At 46.0% G+C, this 23,493-nt stretch overlaps 4 protein-coding genes across 4 annotated transcripts; 3 read left to right on the top strand and 1 right to left on the bottom strand.

The window, feature by feature from the left end:
- Positions 1–625: 625 nt before the first annotated feature.
- Positions 626–1,078, top strand: LOC135631584 (glycine-rich protein 2-like). The gene has a single exon (XM_065139318.1). It carries the CDS (start codon positions 626–628, stop codon positions 1,076–1,078), a length of 453 nt encoding a protein of 150 aa, XP_064995390.1.
- Positions 1,079–7,741: 6,663 nt separating this feature from the next.
- Positions 7,742–10,600, top strand: LOC135631849 (subtilisin-like protease SBT1.6). The gene has a single exon (XM_065139846.1). It carries the CDS (start codon positions 7,775–7,777, stop codon positions 10,232–10,234), a length of 2,460 nt encoding a protein of 819 aa, XP_064995918.1. The 5' UTR covers positions 7,742–7,774; the 3' UTR covers positions 10,235–10,600.
- A 5,788-nt stretch (positions 10,601–16,388) lies between these two features.
- Positions 16,389–17,799, bottom strand: LOC135631184 (protein FD-like). The gene is made up of 3 exons (XM_065138647.1): positions 17,011–17,799; positions 16,855–16,932; positions 16,389–16,705 (listed from the first exon to the last, which is right to left on the bottom strand). Exons 1-3 carry the CDS (start codon positions 17,653–17,655, stop codon positions 16,640–16,642), a joined length of 789 nt encoding a protein of 262 aa, XP_064994719.1. The 5' UTR covers positions 17,656–17,799; the 3' UTR covers positions 16,389–16,639.
- A 3,398-nt stretch (positions 17,800–21,197) lies between these two features.
- On the top strand, positions 21,198–22,621 carry LOC135632068 (aquaporin PIP2-7-like). The gene is made up of 4 exons (XM_065140416.1): positions 21,198–21,587; positions 21,677–21,972; positions 22,066–22,206; positions 22,289–22,621. The coding sequence occupies exons 1-4, from the start codon at positions 21,299–21,301 to the stop codon at positions 22,406–22,408; spliced, it is 846 nt and encodes a 281-aa protein (XP_064996488.1). The 5' UTR covers positions 21,198–21,298; the 3' UTR covers positions 22,409–22,621.
- The last annotated feature ends 872 nt before the right edge of the window (positions 22,622–23,493 follow it).

Here is a 23,493-nt window from a genome sequence, read left to right as displayed (position 1 = left end):
TTAATGTATCCTAAGAACATAAATGAGCAAGATGATGACCTTCTCTGAATGAGGTTGTCATTGTTTGCTATTATTAATTTGGATTGAGATTCTACCTTTTTAAATCATGAAATTTATTGGTTGGTTTCTATTCTGATCATATGTGTCACCAATCCACTATTAAGGATAGAGCAAAAAGAAATAATAAAAAAATCAATATAAATATTTTTTATGAATATGATTGTCCACTGTATATTGTAAATTAAAGCATCATTTATAACATAAATCGCAACTTGACTTGTGTTATTCTCAATCCAAAAATAGATTTTTCTTATATAGTCTTTTACCTAAATCTTAAAAGAATATATCTAAATTTTCTTTCATCCTTTCTGTATGTAGAAACCAACAACATTTAAAGGACTTTCGGATATTGTTTCCTGTCAAAGAGAACAATTAAATCCCCATATTGATGATATCCCCATATTGATGATTCTTTTCTTCACCTATAACCTTTCTTTCATATTTAGATTTCTTGTTCTTCAAGTAGTCTTGTAGTTCAAGCAATTTGAATTATTATAAATACTTCGAAAACATCTTACGACACTTGACATATTTTACAACGCTAACACAAACGAGAGGTGCAAAGATGGAAGAAGGGAAGAGGTGGTGGGGAACGGTGACGTGGATTGAGGATGACGGCTCCGGCTTCATCACGCCGGTCGACCCCGGCAGCGGAAGGGGCTACCTCTTCGACCAGTCCTCCTTCGGGGGCGAGGACGTCCACGCGCTCCACATTGGCGAGTTCGTCGAGTTCTCCGTCGAGGAGGGCAACGATGGTAACCCCAAGGCCGTCAACATCACGTCGGTCGACCCCGGTAGCGGAGGGGACAACCTCTTCGACCAGTCCTCCTTCGGGGGCGAGGACGTCCCCGCGCTCCACATTGACGAGGTCATCGAGTTCTCCGTCGAGGAGGGCAGGGCAACGATGGCATCCCCAACGCCGTCAACGTCACCGGCCCCAGCGGCAACACTCTCTGGGGCCGCGGACGCCGGAGAGGCGGGGAAGTGTGTCGTTTCTGCGGTGAGGGGTGGCACATGATGATCGACTGTGAACGAATTCGGGTTCGAGATGCGTGCTCTTACTGTGGCCAGCCGGGGCACAAGGTGGAGGACTGCCCACGTAGCGGCCGCGGCCTATGAGGTGGAGGAACATTTTGTCAGGGTACGCCCCTCGACATATATACCCAGTGTGATGGGGATAAAAAGAGGAATAACCTTTGTATATGAACAAATACTAGAAGACCAAAATACGCAGCGGAACAAAACACCAAGATATACGTGGAAAACCCCTTCAATGTGAAGGGTAAAAACCACGGGGCAAACTAGAGATAATCCACTATGAGAATAATGAATATACAAATCACAATCTCTTGCCCAAAACCCTAGCAACAACCACAAGAGAATAACTGGGATACAAGGATCACGTCACTGCCCACAATATCTAAAACCTCCCCAAGTAATCACAGCAAGAGTCTACTGTAGATTTGATCTAACCTGAGATGAGAACACTGCTAGATGATTGTGAACAGTCTCTCTGCGTTGTCCTTGTCTTCTTCCCTTTCTTTCTCTTCCTTTTCTGCCTTGACCTCCTTCTTCTCTTTGGAATCCCGTGGCATCAAAGATCTGCCTCGTTGCTGCCTTTTTATAGCCTTGCCTCTAAAACGCAGCCACCACACCCCCCTAATCTTAATTAGGGTTAGGTTAAGAGAGGGTGTGGGCTGTGGGCTGATAAAGCCCACATGGGCTGAATATGGGCCATCAGCCCAACAACCTCCCCCTTCAGCCCATAAGGGAGGTTGTCCCATGACTCCTCAATGTGAAGCCATGTCGACCAACTGTCGGCATATCTCCTGTCTTTCTTTTGGTAAGGTCTTCGTCAACATGTCTGCTCCGTTGTCATCTGTATGAATTTTCTGAAGCTGCAACTGCTTCTCTTCAAATACATTTCGAATCCAGTGGTATCTGACATCTATATGCTTTGACTTGGAATGAAACATTGGGTTCTTACACAAATGGATGGCACTCTGGCTGTCACAATGCACCACATAATTTTCCTGTTTCAGCCCCAATTCTTGTAAGAATTCTTTCATCCATAACATTTCTTTGCATACCTCTGTAGCAGCAATATATTCTGCTTCTGTGGTGGAGAGAGCAATACACCTTTGTAACCTGGATTGCCATGACACAGCTCCCCCTGCAAAAGTAAGTACATAACCTGAAGTAGACTTCCTCGTATCTATATCTCTGGCCATATCTGCATCTGTGTAACCTGTCAACACAGGTGGTCTACCTCCAAAGCTTAAACAAACCTTAGAGCTCCCTCTGAGATATCTAAAAATCCACTTCACCGCTGCCCAGTGCTCTTTGCCTGGATTTGCAAGAAATCTGCTAGTAACACCCACTACATATGCGATGTCTGGCCTCGTACATACCATTGCATACATTAAACTTCCAACTGCTGAAGCATAAGGAACCTTTTGCATTTTCTCCTTCTCCTCATCACTTGACGGACTCTGTTCTGAGCACAACTTGAAGTGACCTGCAAGAGGAGAACCAACTGGCTTAGCATTGCTCATACTGAATCTTTCCAATACCTTCTCGATGTATTTCTCCTGTGACAACCAAATCTTCTTGTTTTTCCTGTCACGAGAAATCTGCATGCCTAGTATTTGCTTTGCTGGCCCCATGTCCTTCATTGCAAAAGACTCACTCATTTCCTTCTTCAACCTGTCAATTTTAGACATATCTTTCCCAAGAATAAGTATGTCATCAACATAAAGTAAGAGAATAATAAAATCCTCACCAAACCATTTGATGTACACACAATGATCTGAAGCCGTTCTTTTGTATCCATTTTCTGTCATAAATGAATCAAACTTTCTGTACCACTGTCTTGGAGCTTGCTTTAGCCCATACAAGCTCTTCTTCAACTTGCAGGCAAAATTATCTTTACCTTTGACTTTGAAGCCTTCTGGTTGCTCCATATAAATTTCCTCCTCCAAATCACCATGAAGGAAAGCTGTCTTCACATCTAACTGCTCAACCTCCAAGTCCTGGCTAGCAGCAATACCAAGAGCAACACGAATAGAAGACATTTTAACAACAGGAGAAAATATCTCTTCAAAGTCAATACCTTTCTTTTGACCAAAGCCTTTCACAACCAATCTAGCTTTGTACTTTGGTTGAGAACAATATTCTTGAGTCTTCAACCTAAAAACCCACTTGTTCTTCAAGGCCTTCATTCCATTTGGTAGCAGCACCAAATCATAAGTGTGGTTCTTCTGAAGAGCATCCATCTCTTCCTGCATAGCAGCTAACCACTTCTCTTTCTGCTCACTCTCAACTGCTTCCTGGTAACTCTCTGGTTCACCTGCATCAGTAAGCATCACATACTCATCTGTAGAGTATCTTCTGGAAGGTTGACGTTGTCTAGAAGATCTTCTCAACTGAGGTTCTGCGGGAACTTGCTCTCCTACTTCTTCTTGCTCAACATGTCCTACAGGTAGATCAATATCAGGTTCTACACCATCTTCCTGCATATCTCCCCCATCACCCTGATATACTGGAGGAGTAACTGGGTCACAATCTGCTAATCCTTCTACAAAAGTCTTGGCTGGTGCCTTCTTCTTCAAATCCTCAAAGGTTTGATCCTCAAAAAAGATCACATCTCTGCTCCTGAACACCTTCTGCTTTTCTGGATCCCAAAGCCTGTAACCAAACTGATCATGTGAGTAACCAAGAAAAATACATTCTTTAGACTTACCATCCAGCTTGGACCTCTCATTATCTGGAACATGTGCAAATGCACGACAACCAAACACTTTCAAATGCCTGTAGGAAACATCTTTCCCTGACCATACATGCTCTGCAACATCACCATCTAGGGCTGTACATGGTGATAAGTTGATCACATCAACTGCAGTCCTCAATGCCTCATCCCAAAACCTTTTGGGTAGCTTGGCCTGTGAAAGCATACATCTGATCTTTTCCATGATGGTGCGGTTCATCCTCTCTGCAATTGCATTATGCTGAGGTGTACCAGGAACTGTCATCTCATGTTGGATTCCATGTGACCTGCAATAGTCATTAAACAATCCTGTATACTCACCACCATTATCTGATCTTATGCATTTCAATTTCCTTTCTGTCTCCCTTTCAACCCTGGCATGAAACTCTTTAAAGACATTAATAACCTGATCTTTGGTCTTCAAAGCATAGGCCCAAACTTTCCTAGAAAAATCATCTATAAAAGTGACAAAATAAAGTGCACCACTTATACCAAGAACATCAACAGATCCACCAGGAGTTTTTGTCCTCAAAGGACCACATACATCTGTATAAACACGGTCTAAGGCATGCATTTTTCTAGACAAAGCAGCACTAGCAAATGAAACTCTATGTTGTTTACCAGCTAAACAATCAATACAAGGGTTCAGATGTATACCTCTGAGATCTGGTAATACCTCTCTCTTGGAAAGAGTTTGCAGCCCCTTCTCGCTCATGTGTCCCAATCGCCTATGCCACAACTCCATACTGAAGTCTTTCTCTGTAGCATTTAACTGCTCACCATAAGCTTTAGCCTGCAACCTGTACAAAGTATGACATTTCTTTCCATTAGCTATAACAAGAGAACCCTTACTGAGTTTCCATTGCCCTCTGTGAAATCTGCTTTCATAGTCTTCATCATCTAGTCTTCCAACTGAAATTAAATTCAGCCTCAAGTCAACCACATGTCTCACATCCTTAAGTACCAACTTGCAGCCAAGGTTGGTCTTTAAATGGATATCACCCATGCCAATGATGTCTGCTGTGCCATAGTTGCCCATCTTGACAACACCAAAGTTTTCAGACCTGTATGTAGCAAAAAACTCCCTCCGAGGTGTAGCATGATAAGAAGCACCTGTGTCAATCACCCACTCAAGATCCTGACACACACAAGAAAAAATATCATCAGAAGGAGACAAAATCAAATAATCACCACCCTTCACTGTAGCTGTAGTATTATCCTTTGATTCTGTAGACTCCACTTCTTTTCCCTTTTTCTTGTTCTTCTTAGGTTGCTTACATTGGTTCTTGTAATGTCTTTTCTCACCACAGTTATAGCAAACAATATCTTTTCTTGATCTTGACTTGCTCCTACCCATACGTGAACTACTTCTGAACTTTGACCTTCCTCTGTTCTTTGAGATAAGTGACTGTGAATCATTCTGAGATGTTGCTGAACTCTTTCTTCTCAACTCCTCATTCAACAAACTGCTTGTTACTTGACTCATAGTGACAATACCATCTGGCGCAGAATTACTGAGGGAAACCACTAGTGTCTCCCAACTTTCTGGTAATGAACTGAGAAGTAACAATGCCTTCAACTCATCATCAAGAGACATTTTCATAGAGGATAACTGATTAGTAATGCTCTGCATTTCATTCAAATGCTCAGCAATAGAAGCACCTTCTCTATATTTTAGGTTCACAAGTTTTCTGATCAAAAAAGCTTTGTTGCCAGCTGTTTTTCTCTCATAGAGACTTTCCAATTTTTTCCAAAGAGAATATGCAGAAATTTCAGTAGAAACATGGTGAAAGACACTATCATCAAGCCACTGTCTAATAAACCCAATTATTTTTCGATCTAACCTCTTCCACTCATCATCTGTCATAGTTGTAGGTTTTGCACTATCCCCCTGCAAAGGTCCATACAAATCTTTGCAATACAAGAGATCTTCCATTCTTGGTTTCCATATCATCCAATTATTTCCATTTAAACTAATCATGCGAGAAATATTACTGGCCTCAATGTTCAAATACAAAAATTAAATCACTAAAACCCCGCTCTGATACCAGTTGATGGGGATAAAAAGAGGAATAACCTTTGTATAGGAACAAATACTAGAAGACCAAAATACGCAGCGGAATAAAATGGAAACACAATCAAACAGAACACCAAGATATACGTGGAAAACCCCTTCAATGTGAAGGGTAAAAACCACGGGGCAAACTAGAGATAATCCACTATGAGAATAATGAATATACAAATCTCAATCTCTTGCCCAAAACCCTAGCAACAACCACAAGAGAATAACTGGGATACAAGGATCACGTCACTGCCCACAATATCTAAAACCTCCCCAAGTAATCACAGCAAGAGTCTACTGTAGATTTGATCTAACCTGAGATGAGAAAACTGCTAGATGATTGTGAACAGTCTCTCTACGTTGTCCTTGTCTTATTCCCTTTCTTTATCTTCCTTTTCTGCCTTGACCTCCTTCTTCTCTTTGGAATCCCATGGCATCAAAGATCTGCCTCGTTGCTGCCTTTTTATAGCCTTGCCTCTAAAACGCAGCCATCACACCCCCCTAATCTTAATTAGGGTTAGGTTAAGAGAGGGTGTGGGCTGTGGGCTGATAAAGCCCACATGGGCTGAATATGGGCTATCAGCCCAACACAGTGTTCACTGTTCTTGTGATAATAGCATGGTGTTTCAACTGTGTGTCGTCGATCGATACTCGTCTTTGTTACATACTCCAAGCTTTCTAGATCCAACCTTCTCACTAGACTCGGTGTCTTCCATATGTGATGTTGCTTTCTATTTTTACTGGATGAATTAAACCAGAAAACATCTTATCAGTCTCCAATTCGACGATCCATTGGATTGTAAACTGATAGTTACTGTACATATTCAATTGACAGACCGTAATGTCAATAGGCCATACAAGTGAACTGTGATATCATGTACTGCAGAAACATGTAAAGTTCGACATACTTCTGAACAAACAAAACATGTTGTAGAATTTGCGAAATAAGGGAATTTGTCTTTGTTCTTGTTCTGCATAAGCACAATTGCACAACCATCACTGTGGTAGAAGTGAGAAGTAGCAATCAAACTCTGCCAGGACAAAGCTGACAAGATAAGCTGATGCTGCATGAAAACGAGAGCAGTAGTGCGCTGGGATTGATCCAAATAAAGGCTACCAAATAACACTTTATGCTTGTTGGAGCCATTAACACTAGCTTTTTGTTAGTGGTCTTCCCTTTGCTTCCAACTAAAGGTGAGGAATATTATGTTATACCGAATGGCCAGTGGAGAACCACTTGGCGACCAACACACACAATCCGAATCGTCTCATATTTGCAATAATAGAGATCAGAAGTATTCGCCCCAAATGTAATAAAACAGAGTAAAAATTGCATATGCACTCCTCAAAGGCAGTGATTTTTGTATGTATTATTCTAAATTTAAATTAACTATATTTTCGAGAGAGAGAGAGAGAGAGAGAGAGAGAGAGAGAGAGAGAGATATATATATATATATATATATATATATATATATATATATATATATATATATATATATATATATATATATATATATATATATATATATATAATTCCGTATGTGTATAAAACACACGTGTCATCTGATGGTTTGAGATCTGGGCGACCTGTACGCCTGAGTCTTGGATTGAACCGGTCGACAAGAAACCCCAACGGTCCATAAAGCCACAGCATTATATAATTCTTGAGTGTCAGTCTTCCTTGGACCAGAGTCAACGGCTGTTCTTCTCACGCCTCATGGAAACAGAAACAAAAACAAGAAAATATCCTCGTATGTCTGTCTCATACCTCAGAAACAAAAAACAAAAACAAAAAAATATCCCCCTGATCTTAAGGCAGATTGGGAACCGACACCGATAAATAACCAAAGCATTAAAGAAAAGTACTTTCTTCGTAATCTTGGCAGATGCCAGTAGCTGTGTCCCTCTCCCTTCATTTCCACCGCCCCCCTTTCCCAACTTGTTATTGCAGTGTATACGTTACACTCACTCACTCACTCTTCAGTCCACACACACTTCCACTGATGGCGTTCCCCTGCCCTCATCGCCTCCTCATCCTAATCGTTACCCTGATAGCCGCGGCGGAGGCGGATTTATCCGCTACCGGCGGTGCGAAGAAGAAGACTTTTGTTTTCCGTGTCGACCACCGGGCAAAGCCGTCGGTGTTTCCCACTCATGCCCAGTGGTACGCCTCCGCCGCCTTCTCCGGCGGCGGCGGCGGCGCTACCCCCCTTCCCCTCCTCCACGTCTACGACACCGTCTTTCACGGCTTCTCTGCCTCCCTCGCCCCGGCCCACGCCGCCGTCCTCTCCGCCCACCCTAGTGTCCTAGCCGTCTTCGAGGACCGCCTCCGTCGCCTCGACACCACACGCTCCCCCCAGTTCCTCGGCCTACGCAATCAGGACGGCCTCTGGTCCGACTCCGACTACGGCTCCGACGTCGTCGTTGGCGTGCTGGATACCGGCGTCTGGCCCGAGCACCGCAGCTTCTCCGACCGCAACCTTGGCCCTGTCCCCTCCCGATGGCGTGGCGCCTGTGAGACCGGCCCCGGCTTTCCCGTGTCCCTCTGCAACCGTAAGCTTGTCGGAGCCCGGTTCTTCTCCAAGGGCCATGACGCCTCCTTTGTCGGCGGCGGTGGCGGCATCAACCAGACGGTGGAGTCGCGCTCCCCGCGCGACGCCGACGGTCACGGCACGCACACTGCCTCTACCGCCGCTGGCCGCCATGCGTTCCGGGCCAGCATGGCCGGCTATGCCGCGGGAATCGCCAAGGGCGTTGCCCCCAAGGCCAGGGTGGCCACATACAAAGTCTGCTGGAAGGGTTCTGGTTGCCTCGACTCCGACATCCTCGCCGGGTTCGACCGCGCCGTCGCAGATGGTGTGGACGTCATCTCGGTCTCCATTGGTGGTGGCGACGGCATTGCCTCGCCCTACTACCTCGATCCCATCGCCATCGGCTCATTCGGCGCCGTCTCCCGGGGCGTCTTCGTCGCGTCCTCTGCTGGCAACGACGGGCCCACCTCCATGTCTGTCACCAACGTCGCCCCCTGGCTCACCACCGTCGGCGCAGGCACCATCGACCGCACCTTCCCTGCCGACGTCATCCTTGGCGACGGGCGGCGCCTGTCCGGCGTCTCCCTCTACTCGGGGAAGCCTCTCACCGGCTCCAAGTACCCGCTGGTCTACCCGGGCAAGTCCGGCGGCCTCTCCGCCTCCCTCTGCATGGACAACTCCCTGGACCCCAAAATGGTCGGGGGCAAAATCGTGATCTGCGACCGCGGCAGCAGCCCTCGCGTGGCCAAGGGCCACGTCGTGAAGGACGCCGGCGGGGTTGGAATGATCCTGGCCAATGGCTTATCCAACGGGGAGGGCCTCGTTGGCGACGCCCACGTCCTCCCGGCATGTGCCGTTGGCTACTCCGAGGGCGACGTCATCAAGGCATATGTCGCTTCCGCCGCTGTCCCCACTGCCACCATCCAGTTCAGGGGCACCGTTCTTGGCGTCAAGCCGGCGCCGGTCGTGGCTTCCTTCTCCGGCCGTGGCCCCAACGGGCTCACTCCATCTATCCTCAAGCCGGACCTGATCGCGCCCGGGGTCAACATCCTCGCGGCCTGGACCGGCGCAGCGGGGCCGACCGGGCTCGACTCCGACAGCCGGAGGACGGAGTTCAACATCCTGTCTGGTACGTCGATGGCGTGCCCGCACGTGAGCGGCGCGGCGGCGCTGCTGAAGTCGGCTCACCCGGACTGGAGCCCGGCGGCGATCAGATCGGCTATGATGACCACGGGGCGCCTCGACGACAATCGCCGGAAGCCAATGACGGACGAGTCGACCGGGAAGCCAGCGACCCCGTTCGACATCGGAGCGGGGCACCTCAACCTGGACCGGGCGATGGACCCCGGCCTGGTGTACGACATAGCGACCCAGGACTACGTGGCCTTCCTCTGCGCCATCGGGTACGACCCCAGGACACTCCAGGTGATCACCAACGCGCCTACGGCATGCCCGGCGAAGAGGCCGGCGGCGGAGGACCTGAACTACCCGTCAATCTCAGTGACCTTCCCGGCAGCGGCGGGGGCGGCGGCGAATCAGAGCAGGACTGTGAGGAGGACGGCGACGAACGTGGGTTCGATGGCGGAGGCGGTGTACAAGGCGAGGGTGGAAATGGCGGAAGGACAAGGGCTGGCGGTCGCCGTGACGCCGAGAAAGCTGGCGTTCACGGCCGGGGCGAGGCGGCAGAGATTCAAGGTGTCGGTCACGGCGACGGCGGAGGGAGACGGCGGGCCGAGATTCGCGTACCTCGTCTGGTCGGACGGGTCTCACGAAGTGCGGAGCCCAATCGTGGTGTCGTGGATACAACCGCTGTAGCGGACGATAACGACGGCTAGAAGGACGACAAGTGCGGGTGGTCGATTCGAGCCGGCATTAACCGAGGGTAGCTCAGTATGGCGCTGTGTGAAAGCAAAGTGGATTGTTCTTGGATACGCTTTCGATGGGCCTTTCTCGTATGATGGTGGGGAAGAGGGCCGTTTGTGTATCATATCTAGCCAGCACAAGTTTGGATTCTGTGTTTTACTGGTACAAGGTGGTGTCGACGAGTTACGTCTTTTACCGACGGACGGTGGTTTGGATACGATGTCTCGTAAACTGCGTGTTGTCAAGGGCATGTTTGGATTATGACTCATGTTCGAGCTGTTTATATTCCAAGTAGGTCGAGATTGGGTGTTCAATTAATATTTGGTGTGTGGATATATATATCACCGATGGATGTCCGAGATGACAGGTTATATCAGCCGTTCATAGGTATCCAGTAATCCAAGAAAGACATGATGGAATGCCTACCATTAATGCAGCGGTAAGATGTGCGTGAGGAGGAGGGGAAGATAAAGTACAAGATCATAAGAGAATCCTAACCCGTTTTCATGTCCCCGAGTGTTCTATCACTTGTCTTTGTCACTTTCTCATGTCAACAACAAACGTGAGGAGGGAGAATATCTGGATCAGTTAAATTAGAACATGTGATTTTGTTCATTCCCTAAGGAAGATTTTTAGATTAACATAAAGGACATGGATGAACCCATGTCGTTGATATCAGAATCTCTATATTAGCTTTCATGTGCTATAGTGGTATAGTATCTCAATAAGATCAAACTCGTATCAATGCTATTATGATTTAATCTCTAGCAATATGATAATCGCCTCCAGCCGAGTAAGATGATAGTAAAAGAGATAAACTGTTTTCCTCAAACTCACTCTAAAATCAAGGATTTGTCAAATTAAGATAGCGAGATCTCTATCAGAGTAGAAGTAGAAAACATATTTGTCACCATACATAATACTCTGATCTTTTTTTATGACACTATCATTATCCTCTTAAAGCTACTAAAACTTGTCTTCAGGTACTAATAGGGTATATTTTGGCATGGTCCACGTGGACCCAAGCAAGCAGACACGACGATACAGACATGGAACCTCAAGTATAATGTGGTGCATAGCACACACGTGGTGAGCAGTCGCTCACAGCTCCCTTCGTACAAACGACATCATCACAATACAACCACCCAGGAAAGCTCGGGACGATGTCGCGCGACGTCGATCCCTACGGGTCGGTCGACGCTCGTCCAGGAGTTTAAGTCGGTCGCCTGAGGAACCGGTCGTAGTAAATTGACCCCGTATGCCCAACTCATCCTCGTAGGTATAAAAGCTAACCCTCCCTAATCAGGAAGGGGAGACACTTCGAACACTCAACTCTCTCTCATTCCACCAAAAGTTAACTTAAACTTTGGAGGGGTCGAGTTAGGAAATCCCCCTCCCGACCCCAACATGTGTGCAGGAGCTCAGTGATGGAGAAGCAGGCCACTCGTCAAGAGAGAAGACCACGCTTGGGGGATGAGGCTCGAACCCGACCCGACGCTCACCCTCACCACTCAAGCATCCACGTGGGTGACCTTGCGCATCTCGGACCGAACCGAGCCGTGCTGACACCAGTAGGTCACTCGTTAAGAGAGAAGATTGCGCTCGGGGGACGAGACTCAAACTCGACCCGACCTGATGCTCACCCTCATCACTCGAGCATCCACGTGGGTGACCTTACGAATCCGGGATCAGACTGAGCCGTGCTAACACATCGGACACGACGTAAAGGTTCACTAACACATGCTAAAATGACGAATGAGATAATTCCATGATAAAAAGGAGATAATTGAGTTTTTTCCTACATTTCTCTCCTTCACCCTTGAGGCGCTCACGAAGCTCTAAGTTCTAACTTTTTTGGATGGTTGGAAGAGCCTTTGACTCCCCCTTTTATTTTGCTGATTTGACTTGATGTCATTGGGTATCCACAATTGATCCTTAATCTTCGAGATCCTTAGGAGCATTGTTTATATTTTCAATAAATTTTATAATAAATAAATGATGATGATACGATATATATTGGATAAAATTTCGAACCTTTAACTTTTGGTAAGAATGTCTAGTATATCAATATCAGAGCAGCTCTTAATGCATAAAAACATATGGAACGATGTTTCAAATCTTAAACTTTTAATAAGAAATAATTATTTTGGAACATTTAATTTTTTTGTGAATATTTCTTCTCTTTTAATAATACAATCGAATATTTTAATCATCAGAGTTTTTCACTACAAAGAAATTATTTAAATTGGTCATAGTTGATGACAGTCCAATAAATTAATTATTTTCATTTGAATTACAAATCTCTTATATGATTTTTAAGGATATTTAGATACATGATTTTTAAATATTTGAAGAGTAGCGTCTCGTAAGATTTGAAACCCGGGACTTACTAATTTCAAACGTGTGATTTCTTACTTATTTTTTTCGAATATCTAACTCTTATATATATATATATATATATATATATATATATATATATATATATATATATATATATATATATATATATATATATATATATATATATAGAAAAAAATAATAACTTTAAAAAAAATTCATAGGGTGCATCTTCTTTCCTAAAAGATAATTTCATCTCTATTTCTGTCCCACCGATTTATCACAAACTTAGTTGGTTTTGCCTAAGTTGTGCGGCACCCTTACGTATCCGTCCACAAAGGTCAGTCTCTCCGAAACCTCTCATGATTCCTTAGGATCTACAAAAGAGAAAACACTTTATGGTCAATACAAATTACAAACAGACTTTACAAGCTTTGAACGACTACATAACAAAAGATCAAAATTATCCATTATAAATCAAATATGTCTCACAAGTGTCCATATGAGACAACCTTTATTTACAAACCTAAAATGATCATCAAATCCAACTAAAATGAAGCTGTTAAGTCTTCGACCGTCTCTCTATATACTATATAAAGTATGAACAAATCAAAAATACGAAAATATATAAGCATTACATTAATTTTGTCCGTGACAGATCTATCCTTAGTCACCTTTGTATGTGCCCCCCTCACCGGTTGGTTGTTGCCCTAGTTCACAATTTAATCGCTTTTGCCTCTACATCCACCCTTGGTCAGCAATAAGTGTGCCCTTGGCTATGTCCACCTCTATTCTATTGTCCCCACACTATGCTTGCATCATTAGAGGAGTTCAAATCAAATCATAAAACTGAATCAAACTTGAATCGAACCAGTTTCTACTAAACTGGTTCATCGATAATTCAACTTTGGAGACTATAAATAGTTCAAGTCTGGGAGGGTACTCTTCTTTAGTTGGGTTAACCACTTAAGACCGAACTGAATTGATTGTAATTTTAAAAAACACTAACTCAATTCAAAGACCCTCGAAAACTTTAAAATTCATTTTCAAACTCAACAAGTTCACCGCTCTTCTTTTGTCTTGGTTGTTCTTTCTCGTCATTCCTTTCTTGGTCTTGCTCTCTCGTCCCAAGTATGAATCATATATTTTATCATATTTTTAATAATAATTTATATATATATTAAAAAATCATTAAATCGATTAATCAAAATAGATTAATCGATTTTGAATTGGTACTGTTAGTTAGGTCTGAAATAATTCTGATTTGAAGCACCTTGATTTAATTGAGCCAAAATATTTTTTTAATTTGGTTCAATTCGAATCTCCTTGAACACCCATATGCATTATCGCCCTTGTCTCCCTTCCATATTCCTCTATTGTCATTGTCATTCTCATCAATGCATCTTGCTTGTAACCTCTGCCAAAATCAACGATGAGGGTAATAGAGACTACGAGCGAAGAGGTGGGTGTGCACCCTCGCTTGTACCACCCTTTGCTAAGGTGATGACGAGGATAATAGGATGGCAGAGCGACGTGGGTTGGATAGTGGGATAAAGACAACAACATATACCATAGAGCTAGGGGATAAAAATGTTAAATATTTTAAAATTATGAGTTTTTTTTGGCATTTTAACATGGAATCAAAACAAAATAGACTTGAGAAAATGGACACAAAACAAAATAGACTTGACAAAATGGGCATTGGTCGGTGGACGCACGTGGTCCAAACAACCAACATGTCTTCCTTCGGTCAACAAACCATCACCGTCGATCTATGAACGAACGGCAGATCTTGCTTTGCTCGTAAATATCAAGGCGTATCTAACAGTTAGAGCGCAAGAAAGATGTGAGGCGTCACCCACTTTCCGTGCCCCGGTTGGAGGAGCCCAAGCAAAATTAGAAAGAACGGTGAGGATGTAACGATGTCCTGATCCAACGACCCACATCAAAAGGTCGGTTGCCGCCCCATAGAAAGCTTGTGTCCGGGTCTCAGGTAGGACAGCCATGTCGGTCCTGCTGTCGGTAATTTTTGGCCACCAAAGCAAGCAAAGCTTTATTCATCCTTGATATTGTATAAAAACAGGAGCAGTGCCTCGAACGATATAGCCCAAGGGAGAGGACGAGAGGAGGAGAGAGGGGAGGGGGAGGGGCGGGGAAGAGGCTGTCCGCCTTGTATCATCTTGTAGTTGGGCGTTTGATGCATGATAGCTTTGTTTGCTTGAAGGTCATTGTTGCTGTTCCGTCTAACATCTGACCTTTGTCCTTGTTTGTAATCTATAGGAGTAGAAGAAGCAGCCGTTTCAGTCTGTGCTACTTTGGTATATATGTCTTCATATATTTTGGTGTGACAGATGTTTACGTTGCGCAAATATATAGACCTTGTGCAAAGAAGTTTCAGGGGTTATCGATCTTAGTTTTTGATGAGATCGTCGATGATTCCTCGCTGCTGATCAGAAATATATATAGTTTTCTTTCTTCCCATTAACAAGTTATTTCTTTTCCTCTATTTAGTGAGTCAATGGAGGGTATTCTGTTAGATAAATACTCATATGGTAACTCTTTTAATCCTTATTCTCCTATGTCTTCCTTGAATCACCCGATCACGGATGGTGAGACGAGTGCTTATGGATCATATGTATCCCATCCGCGGCCGCTGCAGCTTTATTCCTCCCTTCCTTCTTTCTCTTCTTCTCCTTTTCCACTGCTTAGACCGCCTCTCCTTCCTCTACCTCCTCCCTCTGTGTCTGCAACACTTCCATCACCCGGCAAGAAGATAAATGCTACGAACACAACACACAACATCAGCAGTGTTAGGTCAAGAGATCGAAGGAAGAAACAAAGGCCCGCGGCAAACTCGAAGAAGGAGCCACCGTTGTCGATGTCGATCGCAACTAAGCTGTGTCAGCCAAACAATAACGAAGCAAGGAGACAAATAACGAAGACAAGCGCTTCGCAGGTGGTGAAAGTGAAACCCGGGCGGCGCGCAGAAGAACAGGTCTACTCGCTCTCGCCACCTCCAAGTAGCCTACCACTACCAAGTTTTGCCCTCATGAGGCCGAGGACTGCAGCAAGTGGCGATGGTGGTCGTGGTGGTAAAGGTTCAATGCACGGCGGCGCCACCCATGGGCTCCGTCGCCTCCTCCGGCTTTAGAGACGTCAAGCCACGTCCTTCCTCTTCTCTTTCATGGTCGGTTTGGCGCTTTGTGAGGAGGACCATGCAGCCGATGGTTTTCGTTTCTTTTCTTTGGAGATAAAAGGTGGAAAGTAGAAGGGTGACGTAGAGAAAATTTAGCTTCAATTGTTATGTGCTCCTTTACTTACTTTTCCAATTCCTTTCTTTCCTACAATAAGTCTGAAATTATGTATACATATTTATCTTTGCATCTTTGTTTCTATTGGACTGCGAGTCTGTAGAAAAAAGTTTACTGTCTATAGAGTTCGTATCTTTGTTCCTATAGAAGTTTCGGCCGTCGTATACATATTCTTCTTCTCAAGCACGGAGGCACACATGATTGCCAATAGAGCACAGCCGCGGTCATGAACCGGTGGTGGCCGCCGCGCCGCTTCCGACCAAATGGACTGGCCGCCACGCAGCGTCCGTCCTCAAGGTGGGGAGGCTTTGTCCACAGTAGACACCCTCCACCACTAATACGGAAGGCAGCCCACTCCATCCCCACGCACAACCGAGCACCAGCTTGCTGCGCCTTTTGCCGTTTACCGTATCAATCACCGGCTAACCACAACATTTCATCCCATCTACGTAAAAATGTGACTCGAAATAATGCACACCACTGTGAACTATATAGTAAGACACTACTGCCACTTGTGTATACATTTAGATGGAGACTGCGTAACATGATAGCCGAAAAGAAGCTCATTTTTGGGATTCTCATCGGATGACGGAGATCGAGATGTCTAAAGGGGTCTATGCTATATCTGCACAGGCAATGGCATAACGCAACCCCTACTGCTCTGTTTCAGCAGAAAAGAAAGGGAAGAACATGGCATAGGGATTGTCTCTCAAAATGATGAAGTGCAGCTCCTTTTAAGTGTGTTTCTTTTGGGTAGATTCATTGCCAAACGAAGCTGCCCACAATAGAAGAATTAATCAAACAAAAATATAATTGAAAGGTAATTCCAGATCCCAAAAAATGGAAAAGCTTGGAACTTGTAGCAAGAGGCAGATGTTCTTGATCACGAAAGACATAAATGTTTCCTTGAACTAGCTAAGTTACCTCCTCATATTGCTTCTTCAGTTTGGCGTTCTCCTCCTTCAGATGTGAGACCTCCAACTCCAGCTCATTAGTATAGGCCTGCAGCCAGGTTGACAAAGTCTCATACAAAAAGATCAAACACTTCAGTTGAAATGGAGAGAAAGAAAGATGCCATGCCTGTTTCCTTGCGCGTGATCGGGCTGCAGACTCCCGGTTCTTGATCAATCTCTGAAAGCGACGGTTGACACCAACGGTGGGGTTTTCTCGTAACCGCTGCTTCTTGGAGCAGAATGAGAAAAGCCCAGTGGGCGACGGCGGACCTGCCATCACAGAGGAGAATGCAGAGGAGATAATGGAGACGTTGTGGCTGCTAGAGGTTGAATCGGAGTGGGTCTTGGGGTCAGGTCCCAGGTACTGTAACTCCATCCCGTAGTTCAAACTGAAGGCCGTCTGAGGGAGGGCAGGAGGGGTTGGAGGTAGCGGCAGCGGTAGCTCCTCGACTGCAGGCGGCGAGATGGTGAGGGGCCTGCTCGATGGTCCGGCAAGAAAGTCCTGCAACATCGTGTCCCTGAAGGAAGGTGAGGAGTTTGCGTGGTGGTGATGGCGACCGTAACCATGGTGTTCCAAGGGTGTGATGGCCCTCTCCCTGTTGAGGGCTGTGACAGTGATGTCTTTCCACACCTCCTCCATGGTCCTCCTTGGCGTTTCTGAGATGAGCAGATAAGAGTTGGAAGAAGACGACCTTGAGGAAGATGACACCATCCTGTGGTGGGTGCTGCTGTTGGTCTCGTGGATGTTGTCTTGCACCAAGGACGACCACATGCGTGACTGAATGAAGTCTGCGGAGGCCGTAAGCAGGGGAGAAGAGGCTCACTCAAACCTCTTCCTGTGATGTGAAGGATCGCCAGGCTTGACACGAGGAGCTCTAGGATCAATTAGGTAGTCGTCAATTCTTCTTCTCCTGCAAATTGCTGTCACTCGTTTCCTTGCAGAAAAATAAAGGTGATTCACCGTACAATTGTGCACATCGTCCCTTACGTATGATTCACAATATCCAAGACCACATGGAAGAGATCTCTTTGACCAATGTCTAAGGCACTGACACTGCTGCATTCGATTGCGATCCCCAATATAACTGATATTTTTGCTTTCGAAAGAGCAGCGTCTTTTGCATTGGTCTGATGTGTGATATGATATGTTATGTATGAATGACGGCGTTAGGTAGGCAAAGAATAACACAACCCTCTTCGGATGTGACTGGTCTCTGTGGTGATTATACCGTGCTAGATTCGAAGGGAATAACACAAGCAAACAAATAGGGCGCAAAGAGACTTCATGTACACTGTTTCCAGCTCGCGTGGGTGCATGCCAATGCCGTCACTGTAGGAAACAGCAGAGATCGCCCAAAGAATCCAAAGAATCTATCATCCCACGCAGCTCTCTCTCAAACCTGAGCAGTGGGCCTCAATGTCGTCCTTAAGGCCATTGGTAAGTGAAGGGAGACCTATGCCAGGACTAAGCACGGTGCGAGAAGAAACAATGGTGGGACATGATGGAGTTAAACACGAGCTCATTAATGGAGGTGCGGGCTGCACTGCTGCTGTGTTCTATACATGCTACACGGGACAGCGACTCTGTTATATGAGGTATAACATGAAGGGATGAGAGTCTGAGGAAACTTGAGCTAGTAAACCCAAGTGTTTCTGGTCCATTTCCTTTTCCAATTCTAGAAGAAGAACCTTCTCTCTCTCGTATTGCAATTGGCGAAAACAATATAGGGAAAAAACCTGATGCAGCTGCTTGAAAAGGAGGAGAGAGAGGTTGATGAAGGGCAGCTGCTTTATACACTGTCATGCCAAGTTTTCAAGACAAGAACTGTAATAGAAAAAGGAATTGCCGTCTAATCCGATCTTTAATGCAGATTGACAGATAAAAGAATTCAACACCATCACTCGTAGAAGAAATGGACAATAATAGGAGTCCTAGCCTCTCCCTATGACCTTTTTCACGTGGTATCTACAGAAAGAATTGGGCTGCCATGGCCTAGATGCTTTACCTCCTTCAACCTTTTGAGCGAGTCACAGTAAAAAGAAGAAAACCTATCAGCTATTTCCATCGTCTACCTAGAGGTCAACATGGACAACTTGTGCTACTGAGCACAGAGACAGATGCTTCGACAGCCTCTGCTCTGCCAATTGAAGGCCATTAAGCGGCTGATTGGCTGTTTGCAAGTAAAATAACTTCAATTACTGGTTACAGACAACGTCGCATGTGCCTTACTTACGTTGTGCTACAGACAAGGAGGTTAAGCAGATTGGAAGTCAACCAAGAACCAATCCAAGATATGGAACGATCAGGTCTTGCCCAAATGGTTGGTTGGTCGTCCGCATCAGGTTGCAGAGTTTTACGTCGAAACCTCCTCGAGGAATATGACACACAATTCTCTCAATGTAGGATCGCATATTCCGTTATATGAAACGAGAGATAGAATGCATGATTTCCTCCTACTGCTGAAAGGAAAAGCATGAGAGTACTGGCGCTGCCATGAAAGGTTGTCTTCTTTAGTTTCATTTATTCCCATCTAACAGTGTTCAGTCCAATGAGAAGATTTGGGTTTGGGAGGACTAATTTGAGAGTGGAAATCAAAGACAGACAGCCGACCACACCAGTGGCACCTTCTGGCTTCCAATGATTGACCACTAACCCATGCCTAGACTGAGCATATTCTCCACACATGCAGAGAAACAGCTGCCAGAGGAGGCACACTGTCATTGTCTCATATCGTTGATTTATCAATAGTTGATTTGGTACAGAATTTGGAAGATGTCTAAAGTAGTTGCTTGCATGATCATTCAAACTGCAGCAGAAAAAAAATATATGTTCATACTTCTCGGACCTCCCAACCCAAAAGTATGTGCTGCAGTTGATGTCAATCCTTAAGAATGATTCGAAAGTTTACTTTAGTCGATATACTTAAACCATCAAACCTCATCTCCATGTCTTCATTGTAGTCCAAGTGATGGGGCTGTGAAGAGTTGATGTGTCAAGACCTGATGGCAAACTTTTAATTGTTTGTCAACAGTAAGTGCAGTATTATGTGTTATGATGGCGATTGAAGTTGTATTATCGATGCCTATCGCCACCAAACAGTCATTTGGAGTACAAAACTAAACAAAACGATATCCCCGTGGATTCAAACGGTCGTGATGATTGATGCTGTGAGCTAATCATGATGGTTTTATTGTATGTCCGGCTATTTTGGTGGTGATCGATTGATCGAGCATACGTGGCATTCTGGCGTTGGCAATTAAAAGAGTTCCGTGATTGAGGGCAAACAGTCGGTGACGTTGGCAGAGGGCAACGGGCGGCGCGTAGTTCGATTCGTCGTCTGCTTGGGGAAATGGTGCGCGGCTTTGTGACTGGCCTCGCGTGTTAATCACCCAATGGACATGAGTCATAAAGTTTACGTTGGGCCCCACTTTACTGGCTCAGGTTTGTCTGGCCTTTAGAATGTTTGCTGTCCGGGGAGGCGCAGCTGACTCACAGACGACTGCCGTCCTTTTCTTCACGGTAAAAGAAGAAGCAGACGATCCGGAAACGACCGGACGCCTTCGGCGAACAGAAGCGCGACGCGCGTAGGACGTGGCGATGTCCCCATTGGACCAGTGTGGTGTTGGCTGTTCTCGGCAGGAATCGAGTTCACGTCAATCCCTAATCAAAGGGCCAATCCGGGCCCCACGCGCGCCTTACCACCAGGCACCATTTGCACCACACACTTACCGACTCCTGTCGGTGTTGAACCGAGCGGCCCTTTGTTTGGCGCAGTCCCGTTGAAGTCGATCCTTGCTTTATTTGGGATCGCTTCGACTCGGGGCTCGATGTGTCCGTTAATTAAAAAAAAGACTTCTTTTTCTTTTTTTTCTTCTGTCTGTTGACGATAATTAAATCCAAAAGCTGCACACTGTTGGGTTGTAAAGGTCGGAAGAGCCAATCGATGACAGGCTAACCCCTCTCTCTCTCTCTCTCTCTCTCTCTCAGCGAATCCAGTTTCATATACTGCTTCGCTCAGAAACGAGCTGAGACACGAGAGCTCACATGGTCTCTCTGTCACGGGGACCCACCCTCACCGCCAACCCCTTTAATGACGACAACCACCATGACACACAATCCAACAGCTATATCGGGTTGGAAACCGGAGCTAAAACTGCCGTTCACGTGAAGCTTCTCTTGCTACATACTCAATGCTGTGATACCTGCTTCCCTGAGTATTCGCGGGATTGCAATACATACGTCGCTTTCTTTTATTATTATTATTATTATTATTTAGGTGAGCCACAGGGTAGAGCCTGTTCTTTTCCTTTAAACCCCCCTCACCCTCGCCTTCCATCTGAGACCACGGAGCCAACTAGTAGCAGTGCTCCGAAGCAAAGAGCGAGAGTTGTGAGCAAGAGAAAGGCGGGTCGTCATGTCGAAGGAGGTCAGTGAGGCCGAGCAGGCGCCGGCAAAGGACTACAGGGACCCGCCGCCGGCGCCGCTTTTGGATTTCGGCGAGCTCCGTCTCTGGTCCTTTTACCGCGCCCTCATAGCTGAGTTCGTGGCCACGCTGCTCTTCCTCTACGTCACCATCGCCACCGTCATCGGCCACAAGGAGCAGAACGCCGCCGACCAGTGCAGCGGGGTTGGCATTCTTGGCATCGCGTGGGCCTTTGGTGGCATGATCTTCATCCTCGTCTACTGCACGGCCGGCATCTCTGGTTCCTCCTTCATCCACCTCTCCAGCTTTGACCTGAAAGCTCAACTTTTACAGTTCCGTCCTAATTCCTGCTTTTCCTGGTGTTTTTAGGGGGACACATCAACCCGGCGGTAACCTTCGGGCTGTTCCTGGCGAGGAAGGTGTCGCTGATACGGGCGCTGCTGTACATAGTGGCGCAGTGCTTGGGAGCCATCGTTGGTGTAGGGATCGTGAAGGGGATCATGAAGCACCAGTACAACTCCCTCGGTGGTGGAGCCAACGAGGTCGCATCCGGCTACTCCAAGGGCACCGCCCTTGGAGCCGAGATCATCGGCACCTTCGTCCTCGTCTACACCGTCTTTTCCGCCACCGACCCCAAGCGCAGCGCCCGCGACTCCCACGTTCCCGTACGTAATTGAAAGCTGCAGAGTCGTATCTCCACTTAGTTTCTAGTCTTCGTGCTGTTCTTGAAAGGAGTTTTCGACTTGTATTGCTTGCAGGTGTTGGCACCACTCCCCATCGGCTTTGCTGTGTTCATGGTGCACCTCGCCACCATCCCCATCACCGGTACCGGCATCAACCCCGCTCGGAGCTTAGGTGCTGCAGTGATCTACAACCAGGACAAGCCGTGGGATGATCATGTGAGCTTATTTACTACCCCTATCCTTCCATGGTTATGGTATATTTGGACGTGGAATGACTTTTATTGGGTGGTGCGTGCAGTGGATCTTCTGGGTGGGTCCGTTCGTAGGAGCGTTGGCCGCGGCGGCGTACCACCAGTACATCCTGAGGGCAGCGGCTATCAAGGCCCTGGGATCCTTCCGGAGCAACCCCACCAACTGAGGAGGGCAGGGAGGAGCAGCAGCAGCAGAGAAGGCTGGCTCTTTCTCCTCTGTTTCCATGCATCTGTGTGTATGATGATTTGTATGTGAGGTCTTGGAGAGAGTGAGGACTGGTTCTGATTTCTTTCTTCTATTTTGCGTTGTTTCTACTCACTTCTCTTCCTTCTCATGTGTTGTAATGTATGGAGGATGTGTGATTGTCTGATTGATTCTAGCCACTGTTGCTCCTTTACTCAGTGATCGTATACATCTTTAATTTGCCCTCGAGTGGTTTTATCATTCGAGTAATTAATCACCCTAACATTCTCCACCCAACCTAACATTCTCCTTTTCTTTTGAGTTGTCCTCCACTTAGCCTCCACCACACCTTTTCCTTTTTTTTTTTATCTCCCCTTCTAACTTTACCCATTGCTAGCTTTTTGTTCTAAAGAATCCCTCTTCACCTTCTTTGTGCGATGGAAGATAAAAATAAAGTAGTAGCAGAGGTCTTTTGCATTGAGAAAACCGAAAGGCTCATGCCCCCTCAGGCCCCCCCCCCCCCCCCCCCCCCACCCACACACAAAAACCATAAAGAACAACTGCGAAAGCTGTATGTTTGTGTGGAGGTTTTGTGTTGGCCCTGCAGCAGCAGCTCTGTGAAGCCCGAGGTAGCTGCACTTGGCCTGCAGCTTTGACGAAGAAAAAGGAACAGGTGGAAGAGAGGAGAAACATTGGGCACGGTGAATCGAATAAGGCCAGCTTATTGTCTTGCTCTGCCTTGCTGTAAAAGATGTCGAGATGTTACCATATGTTCCGATAACGTCAAGACTAGTGGAGCCTGTCCTTGCATGTTGGCTGTCATTGCGGTGCTTTGCCCAAGGTTCACATGGCCGTTTGTCAGCCTTTGCTACCTGCCCACACCAGTCCAGAGTCCTCTGATGTGCTCTTCTTTCTCACGATGACGACCATTATGCTCTTTTAGATCTTCCAAACTTAAAAAGTTGATCATCGAATATTATGCTGAGAGTGTTATAATCAGATCATGCAAACTTCTTCTAAGAAAACAAATCAAGTAGATAATGATGTGACAGCACTCGTCCTCGCGAT

Source organism: Musa acuminata, chromosome BXJ3-2 (assembly GCF_036884655.1).
Source record: "Musa acuminata AAA Group cultivar baxijiao chromosome BXJ3-2, Cavendish_Baxijiao_AAA, whole genome shotgun sequence".
In the NCBI taxonomy this organism is placed as follows: domain Eukaryota; kingdom Viridiplantae; phylum Streptophyta; class Magnoliopsida; order Zingiberales; family Musaceae; genus Musa; species Musa acuminata.
This window is presented reverse-complemented; position numbering and strand designations above follow the sequence as displayed.